This window comes from Neoarius graeffei, chromosome 26 (assembly GCF_027579695.1).
Source record: "Neoarius graeffei isolate fNeoGra1 chromosome 26, fNeoGra1.pri, whole genome shotgun sequence".
Lineage (NCBI taxonomy): Eukaryota > Metazoa > Chordata > Actinopteri > Siluriformes > Ariidae > Neoarius > Neoarius graeffei.
Window position 1 is genome coordinate 34,917,676 of NC_083594.1, and position 10,363 is coordinate 34,928,038.

At 39.9% G+C, this 10,363-nt stretch overlaps 1 protein-coding gene across 2 annotated transcripts in view; it reads right to left on the bottom strand.

Moving 5' to 3' along the window:
* The window catches only part of LOC132874380 (constitutive coactivator of PPAR-gamma-like protein 1 homolog), a 72,517-nt gene that overhangs the window by 38,098 nt on the left and 24,056 nt on the right, over nt 1-10,363 (bottom strand). For both annotated transcript variants that reach the window (XM_060910516.1, XM_060910517.1), the window contains 2 exons: nt 5,135-5,232; nt 316-512 (listed from right to left, as the gene is read on the bottom strand). In XM_060910516.1, coding sequence (XP_060766499.1) covers nt 316-512; nt 5,135-5,232 — 295 coding nt within the window. The remainder of the gene's footprint in view (nt 1-315; nt 513-5,134; nt 5,233-10,363) is intronic.

Here is a 10,363-nt window from a genome sequence, read left to right on the forward strand (position 1 = left end):
AGGGCCAAGGGGTTGGTCCAAGGGGTGAAATGGGATTCGGCCTTGGTGTATTTTTTCCCTTTCTTCATAATGAAAATGTAGACTGTTTTTCCTGTCCTACATTATGCAATCTACCGCTAACAAAACATACTTGACACACAAGAAGGAGGAAAAAAAAAAAAAAATCGAATCTGTTTACAAATTATCAAGTTAAAAATGCTCATTAGTTGGCGGCATAATTAAGTCCCCATCTCCTAAGCAAAAAAATAACACTGTCTATGACATGTGCAGAAAGCTCTCTGCGGTGGCAGGTTTCTCGGGCATTTCACTACTCACTTGGCAGTGGGGCCCGTGTTCTCCTCATTCTCGGACGACGAGGAAGTGGACGAGGCATTGAAGAAGGCTGGCTCGGCATGGTTTGGAGAAGCCCTCTCATACAGTGGCGTGTGTTGCTTGCCTTCGTGTGGAATGTTGCTGAAGCTATTCTGATCAGAGGGCCCTTTAGCCGCCAGCCCAGAGGAGTTCTGCTGGTTCTGAGAATGAAGAGGAAGGGGGGGGCACAAACAGCAGTGTCATTCATTGTGGCAATTTGAAGGCTATTTTGAAAATCGCCCCCAAGTAACAAGCACAGCTCTGTATTCTGTACATCTCCGTTAGGACTGGGAATCTTTGGCCCCCTCCAATTCAAAGCCATTCTGATTAATGTTGTCATGATGCAATTATAAAATGATTTTTCAATGTCTCTTAATAATAATAATAATAATAATAATAATAATAATACTTCATATAAACCTTGGCTACAGCATGTGCACCAAGCGAACGCCTGGGTTTGCAACAAGAGTCTCTTTTGCAATAAAATTTGCATTTGACCTGGTAAATCGCTAGCCTGGGAAATCCCATGCTGCTTTGCACAATCGTTCCGATCTGAAAAGACAGCATGGAAACCATGGTCTAAAGGCTCGCCTGAGTTAGGGAGCCAATCAGAGAGTGGGGAGGGGTGGAAAGACGGTGACGCGTACTACTCGACAAACGGAAGCTTGTAGTTTATTTCTTATGTGCCTACTGCCAAATAATATTATAGTTTTTAAATTACCTAAATTAGATGAAACATAAAACTTGTCACCTTACTCGGTCGCATCGGAGTCGGAGAGCCGAGAACGCACTTCCGCATTCATAAAAGACTATTCACATGCCCTGTGTCCAAAATTGCTCCCTACTCACTATAGTGGTGCTTGAAAGTTTTTGAACCCTTTGGAATTTTCTATATTTCTGCATAAATATGACCTAAAACAACATCAGATTTTCACACAAGTCCTAAAAGTAGATAAAGAGAACCCAGTTAAACAAATGAGACAAAAATATTATACTTGGTCATTTATTTATTGAAGAAAATGAGCCAAAATTACATTATCTGTGAGTGGCAAAAATATGTGAACCTTTGCTTTCAGTATCTGGTGTGACCTAGCCTGGGAAATCCCATGCTGCTTTGCACAATCGTTCTGATCTGAAAAGACAGCATGGAAACTATGGTCTAAAGGCTCGCCTGAGTTAGGGAGCCAATCAGAGAGTGGGGAGGGGTGGAAAGACGGTGACGCGTACTACTCGACAAACGGAAGCTTGTAGTTTATTTGGGACTGTTTACGGATCACATTTAAAATGGCGGCGAGCGATACGAACCAAACTTTCGATCAAGCTTTGTCTTGCACAAACGGCAGTAATCGTTCGGTGCCATTGTTTTCCTATTTTTGTTTTGCCTTCTCTTTCTCCTTCCTTCTCTTCTTCGCCGCTCTAACTACGTCACCGGGTACAACTGCCATGATTGGCCATGGGCTACGTATACGCCAAATGATAGACATTCTCAACGTCCAATAAACGGCCGTTGAGAATCGTAAACCACACCTCCCCTACGAGAAATTCAATAGGCGGATTCCAGACCATATTTCACTTGTGATATGGTCTGGTGTTAACCAGACTAGTAAATCGCACTGCCCTTTCTGAATTATGTGGAAGATTTGCTACTAGCTTGTGGGTTTTCTGTTGAGCGAGAACAGAAGAAACCGTTTTCGTCTTGGTGCGAAGGTACTTGCACATGACATCCTTTGCTTCATTTTAATTCATAAAATCCGTGCTGTCTTTCAAAGCGGCGGCTGCAGGTCAGATTTCGGTCTTCAAATCTGGGAGCTCGTTCCTAACGCCCACATAAAGGAGTAGGTAAGTGTGTTATGTTTCGGCATCCAATTGGTTTAAACTTCAGACCAAACACACATTTTGTAACATCTTATTGCGGATTTTCATTGACATTCATGAATTCATCTTCAGTTCAGGAACATTTGGTATGAAGCAAGAATGCATTCCAGTCCCTCACAGGGCACCATGCGCACACTTATTCACGCCTAGGGGCAATTTAGTGCAGCCAAACCACCTCCAGCCATATTCCCAGAGCCTAATCTAGGAATTTGAAAACAGGGGACAGATCCCTCACTAGTTGTAGAAACAGGGGACAGAAAATATTAACATGGGTAAAAATATCCCTCATTTGTTCCAGTTAGTGGGGACAGAAAAATAAGTAATACATTGGTAGATATTTTCAAGAGTACATCTATAAACAGAACAGTTTTATTAATAAAACTAAACACATGTAACAGACATTCATATCAGATGTTAATCTATATATCATCATAATTGCGGCACTATACATATCCTTTAATACAGTGATATGAAAACCATATCAGCAAACACTTATCCACAGTTTATAGTATTGCACAAACATTATGATCAGATATGAACTTTAAAAATGCAAAGATTTTAGATCAAAAACTATATGAATTACATACTGCAAAACCTTACAAATATGACTAGTTTTCTGTTATATGACTAAGTTACTGTTTTACTATAAATCATGTGACGAGCCTATTTTTACCAATTTGACCACCAGTAGTATAATGTTGCATTTCAAATATGACTAGGTTAATATTACATCATTTGATATAGTTAAGTCTAAAATCCATGTAGTCTTGCCACTATTAATTAATAATAAGATGAAAAATCTGACTTTCTGAATAAAATAAAATCACTATCAAATATTTAAAAATGCTATCATATTTGTTTTGTTCAGACCACCTTTCATGAAAGTGAAAAACATTAAACAATCTACCCATGTTTAAACTAGATTTTGACATAAATGACTGGAGATAATCTCAAAATTCAGACTTCCTAAAAAGTATATAATCTCTATCATTTACAATCTTACAGTACCTACAATTACACAAGAACAGATGAAATATATTTCATAATATTTTTAAATAAAACTTACATAATACCAAACATTATCAAACTAATTGTATATTGGGATTAGGAAAATAATATCAAATTCAAACTTCAAAAACCATTATCAATCAGAATCAAGTGACTTAGTATGTCTTCACACTGTCATATAATTACTCTAAGATCATATTTGTAATTTGTACACAAACTTATGTCTTTTTATATATATATATATATATATATATATATTTATTTATTTATTTATTAGTGCTGTCAAGCGATTAAAATATTTAATCGCGATTACTGTCGCGACTGTCATAGTTAACTCGCGATTAATCGCAATTTAATCGCACATTTTTGTCACATGAAAAACCATTGTAATTCTCTTATCAGCATAAAAAAGTGAATGGGCTTGCTCACCGTTCGAACTACGGGGGTACTCGGGGGATCCGAGATCCCCTGAAACAGACATGATATCCCTTGAAAACATGATTTGGGAAATGTTGGGGGGTCTCTAAAATATTGGCAAAATGATGTTTATTGACATAGCAATCGTGTGTAACGGGAAGCATTTGCATATCCGAAGTGAGCGCGCGATGGAGATCCGCGCTCTGAGACAAGCGCAAGCACCCCCCCCCAAGGGAAAAAAAGGGACCCCCCAAAAATATCGGCATAGTTCGAACACTGGTTGTACCAATGTGTTGTTTTTTTTTTTATTGCAGAGCATAACACGTCTTGTCACAGCCACTGCAAAGTGGGGCTGGAGCCGCCGATGGGAAAACGAAACCTAAGCTGAGCACCGTGGCTCTTCGGGGGAGGGCAGATGACTCTGGCTGTGCGGGGCGTGGCATCATGTCACAGAGCGTTAATCTCGCGATAAAAAAAATTATTGCCGTTAAAATTGAGTCAAGTTAACGCGTTAATAACGCGACATTTTTGACAGCACTAATATATATATCAACTAAGCATCTTTACAATTTGAATATGATTAATTACATAATACTAAACTAAATTAAACAAATTACTCCCAAACAAAAAAAAAACATCAACTAGCATTCATGTAGTATCTTTAAACTAGTTTTTGACATAGATGACTAGAGATAATCCCAAAATTCAGACTTCCTAAACAGCATATCATGATAATCTCTTATTATTTATAGTAATGTTACAGTACCTACCATTATACAAGAACATATTAAATCCATTTCATAATATCTTGTATCGGGTTGTGTAATGTCGGCTGGATTAGTATCTGTCACTTCTGTGTCTTCGTTTTGTTTCCTTTTTTCCTTTTTCGTCCAAAGGTCTTTCAACGTGACCACGCGTTTTGACATTATGTTTGGATGAGACAGAACGATATGCCATGTGCTTTTGGGTATTTTTAAAACACTTCACACGATTGGTTGAGATACACTGTCTTCCGGTTCAGTGACCAATGATATAATAGTTCACAAAACTGTTTTACCCGCTAAATAAACCATTCGGAATACTTCGGTCCTTTCCGATATTTTCCGATTGGTGTGTAAACAACGCTATATTTACCGCAGTGCTTGCTAGCTAGTGCTGACAAATTGATACACACAAGATTCAGTAAAACGTGACTACACGCTCTCTACTTATAAATGCGCGACAAAATGAATAGATACGCAATATCACTCTCATGCCCAAAAAGTGGATGTGCGACAGACAGATAAAAAACACGTATTATCGCGTATTACGCACCCTAGATTAGGCTCTGTAGAAGTATTTTTGTTGCTTGACACTGGCCTTTTGAACAACTTGTGTTTATATATTAAAAAAAAAAAAAACTCCAAGCATTTGTGATCAGTGGCTGCTGTCTCGTGTGTACTTGTACCCATCACTCATGAGCATGTCTGTAGGTGGCACTCACCACAGGCTGCTGCAGGAAGGAGGGCTGTGGAATGTTGGGCATTGGTGGATGTGCATAAGGTGGCACAGTTTCAGGGACTCCGAGCCGCTTTGGTCTGGCTGCAGGCACACAGAAGAAGAAGGGGGGGAAAAAAAAAGTACTATAGTATTCAAATGAATGAACCGAAACCAACCTTATTCTCACTGTGAGTCAGAGGAGACCAACCCTTCGGTTCTCTTTTTAACACACAGTAAATGGAGTTTAAATAGCTTCCATAGCACCCCCCCCCCCCCAAACAGCCTGCCAGGCATAAAGCATATTTTGCCCATTACCCCTTGCTCATTACCCCTTGCTCATTACCCCTTGAAAAGCACCTTTTACAAATTGTGTAAAATAATGAGTTAGGGAACGTGGATAAAGTAAAATAATATTTGTAAAGCGTAAAATCATGTCGGTGGAGTTAGCAGTATTTTTAACCTCATGCACTGCACCTGCTACCTCCAGGGTTGGGTACTGAAATCCAGTGCCAATGTGGCATCCATTCTTATAGGTTCCTTATCTTCTGGACCAAATCACGACAGATTTCGGTGCCTCGTTTGAGAGAGACTTAAATTAAAACATTAAAGCTAACATTAAAAGTTAGCTTTATATTGGACATTCACTGCACATTCAAGATTCTCTCTTCTATTTCTTGAGAAACAAACAAAAAGATAAAATGCCATCTTGCTTACTCTGGATTGGACAGAGAACCAAGTATAACGGAATCGAGGTTTATGTTTTCTCACGTTAAAGCCCCCTAAAGCTATTCTTTCAGAAACGCAGGTCACCAGTGTGTTATAGTAAAGGTAAAAGCAAGGACTGTCTAAAAAGTGCATGATAGGGGTAACTGTAAGATTTGACCAAGCTTATAGTTGTCTATTTCACAGAATGTCTAATATGTTTCAATGTTAGGATACAATATAGGACATAACTCACTCCAAGTACAATAGTACACAAAAAGTACAGTAATAAACATAATATACAGCTGCGGTCAGAAGTTTACATACACGGACATGAACTTCCTGGCAATATTAGGCTTTCAGCGATTGAACTGTTCTTTTCCTGTGGTAGAATGATTGTAAAACATACATATATAAAGGGGAGGGGACAAGAATTTGATGCACAAGTTTGTATTCACTGAGTTTTCTGAAATCAACACAGGATCAAATGTAAAATACGTCCACTTAGAGCAGGGCTGGGCAATTATTTTTTCCATGGGGCTACATGAGAAACAGAAAATTTTGTGGCGGGCCGGACCAAAAGGCTGAACTAAATTCTGCATAATATTAATTGTATTTCTTTATATAAAGCAATAAATAACATTGTTTTTACAAGCTGCTAAGACTGGTAAGAGTATGGAAAAAACGAGGTTGCCTTACAAAAAATGTCATTTATTCAATCAAATTTCCCAAAACAATGGTTAACAAAACGTGAACGTTTGTACCTTTTTTTTTTCAGTCACATTCACCCCAAAACACAATAAAGACATCACAATATTGTCTTTCTACTCCAAATATCAAGCAAGATACATCATATTATAATAATGATGCCCACATTTGTAGTCTAATCACCTCATTTGGCGTTTTTCAGTTTTTTATTTGTTCAGTGAGAGAAATCTCGTCTCTGTTGGTCTTTAACGAGTGCATCAGAGTCAGGTTGAATGTCTGAGGTGGAGATGCGAAGCACAGCTGACAGATGATCATCAGTCGATTCGGTGTAGGAATCAGATCTACAGATCGGCTCGGGCTCCGGCGCCTGCTGGTGACGTCGCACTATGTGATTGGCTGGACTGTTTGAAGGATGACGTGCAAGTTTGTGGTTGGTCTGGACAAATTACAGAAGTAGTTATCGCGGGATTAGGTTTCGTGGGATTTCATGTCGCGCGCATTGCGTTTTTGGTGAACACAACTTCAAAATAAAAGCAATGCACATTGTCCATGCATGAGGTAAAATTAGAAAATACGTTTATTTTGTAATTACTAATTAACCTTACGCGGGCCGGTCAGAATGAACCAAAGGGCCGGATGAGGCCCGTGGGCCGTAAAATGCCCAGGTCTGACTTAGAGTATTAATTCAGTGGTGCTGAAAGTTCAACAAATGTCTTACCTTGCGAAGGCCAAGGCCTCTTAATTTCCTGTTAGTGATCATGATTGACTACAACATGGAAAGGCCTAGTTTGACTGCACTCATTGGCTTGACCAACACATAGTGCAATGGAAAAGTCCAAGGAACTCAGTGCAGATTAGAGAAAGAGGATCATAGGTTTACACAACTCAGGAATGTCTCTTGGAGCCAATTCTAAACACCTGCAGATTCCAAGCTCATCGGTTTCAACAAGTGCATGCAAGTACAAGTTATTGGGAAGTGGAGCCACTTTGATAAGCCACTTTACTGGAAGAAGACCCAAACTGTCATCCTCAGCTAAAAGGAAAATTGTTCAGATGGTCAGGAACAACCAAAAGACAACCAAGTTACAGTTACAACCTGCCATGAACTGGAAGCTTCTGGAACACTGTCTACGGTCAAGTGAGTTTTACTCGTGCACCAAATTCTTTTTTTTGATTAAAGATGCATGCTGTACACTCATTCTGCCACAGTAAAAGAACAGTTCAAAGAAAACTTTGAAAGTCCAACATTTCCATGACATCCATGTCCATGACTACATTCATGTCTGTGTACATAAACTTCTAACTGCAACGATCGATAGACAGATTGATAGATAGATCGATATCCAGAAATTAATTTCCACACACTGATGGTTGTAAAAGTGGGGCATAAGGCTCACTAGAAGTGCAATATTACCTTACTGTATGAGTACAGTAATATATTTTTATAGCATATATTTTGTGAATGATTATTAATGATCGAGGTTTTTAAACGAGTGATTACACGGTTATTGTGCCACATAAAACCCTAGATTAGTCTAAGCAACTACAGCAAAATTATTCTGAAATCATGCAGTTTTTATTGCCTTCTTAAGTGCAACCAAACTGAAATTAAACTACATTTTTTTATTCACGCTATATTAGAAAGAATGGAGTATAATCATGGATGCAAACGGCGTGCCTTCTGGCGGATGCTGCCTTTTTCACGGCTGTCTGGGGGACTTGTGTGAATCGTGCAGATCCGATGAGGTTTTTTTTTTTTGGGGGGGGGGGGCGTTGGAGTGTCTGATTATAATTTCATCAAAGTAAATTCTGTATTAAAATTACTAAATAAGCAAATGCCGTTACAGTCCATGAAACATAGGAAGTATAAGTATGAGAAGAAAACAGTAAATCAGAAAGCTGCGCACGTAAAGCCAATTACGTAACTTACGTTGGACTGATGGAAATCCTTGTGCGTGCAGTGAAGTGCAGCCAGCAGCAGATAATGGCGCGCAGCCAATTGGTTTTACGTGCGCAGCTTTCTGATTTACTGTTTTCTTCTCATACTTATACTTCCTATGTTTCATGGACTGTAACGGCATTTGATTATTTAGTAATTTTAATACAGAATTTACTTTGATGAAATTATAATAGGCCGGGGGGGCATTGATACGGAGCATTGAGCGCATTGATACGGAGCTCAGATATCAATGCGCTGTCGAAGCGCCCAGAAGGTGTTAGTACGCCCGTCATTATAGTGCGGACTTTCCATAGCATAGAAAATCGCTACGTTTCAATTTGTGTAACTGAACTTGTTTCATATCACTGGTCATATAAACCTATGTAAACAGGAAAAACGCGGAAGAGTTTGGTCGCATCTAACTACAGCCCCAAAAAATACCATTGGCCATACTGAGCCTAGCTACATTGCTAACAGGAGTGACAGCGCGTCTGACTGACTGGGAGGTCGCGCAAAGCTCGGAGAGGTACGGAGCAGCTCGTCTCAATTCAGAGAAGAGCATATTTCATTATGGAAGTACGGTGGACTGTTCCTTTAATATCAGGATATTCTATTAACGTGAAGCCAACTATGAATAATAACCCCGACGCTATCCTTTATCATAGCTACATGTATGACAAAAAAAAATGCGAGCCAGCGCTGCCAGCGCATTACACTGAGTGCAGCGTATCACCACTCCAAGATGGCGGCCCCGCGTCTCGTCAGCGCTTTTAGAATTTACGTTGGATGCTCCGTCTACGTAATAATAGGATGTCTATGGGTGTTGGTGCCAGATGGTCTAGTTTGAGCATTTCAGAAACTGCTGATCTCCTGGGCTTCACACACACACACACACACACCAGTCTCTAGACAGTTTACACAGAACGGCGCACAAAACACTAAGTAAGCGACAGTTCTGTGGACGGAAATGTCTTGTTGATGAGAGGTCAGAGGAAAATGGCCAGATTGGTTCGAGCTCCCAGGAAGGAAAAAGTAACTCAAATCACACTCTACAACTGTGGTGAGCAGAAAAGCATCTCAGCATGCAACAGCAGACCACCACACTGGGTTTCACTCCTGCAGCCAAGAACAGGAATCTTAGAATCAAGAACAAGTTCCTACTAAAGTGGCCGGTGAGTGCAGGTTACAGTGCCTTGCAAAAGTATTCCCCCCGGCATTTTTCAGGTTTTGCTGCCTGACAACCTAGAATTAAAATGGATTATCTGAGGGTTCGTATCATTTTATTTACAGAACATGCCTATAACTTTGAAGATGTGATTTTTTTTTTTATTGTGACGCAAACAACAAATAGGACAAAACGACAAAACAGAAAACTTCAACGTGCATAACTATTCACCCCCTAATGTCAGTACTTTGTAGAGCCTCCTTTTGCAGCAATTATAGCTGTAAGTCACGTTGGATAAATCTCTGAGCTTGCCACTGGGATTTTTGCCCATTCCTCAAAGCAAAACTGCTCCAACTCCTTCAAGTTGGATGGGTTCCGCTGGTGAACAGCAATCTTCAAGCCAGACCACAGATTCTCAATTGGATTGAGGTCTGGGCTTTGATTAAGCCATTCCAACACATTTAAATGTTTCCCTTTAAACCACTCCAGTGTAGCTTTAGCAGTACGTTTAGGGTCATTGTCCTGCCAGAATGTGAACCTTCGTCCCAGTCTCAAACCTCTGGCCGACTCAAACAGGTTTTCCTCCAGAATTGCCCTGTATTTAGTACCATCTGTCTTTTCTTCAGTCCTGACCAGCTTTCCTGTCCCTGCAGATGAAAAATATCCCCACAGCATGATGCTGCCACCACCATGCTTCACTGTAGGCATGGTGTTCTCAG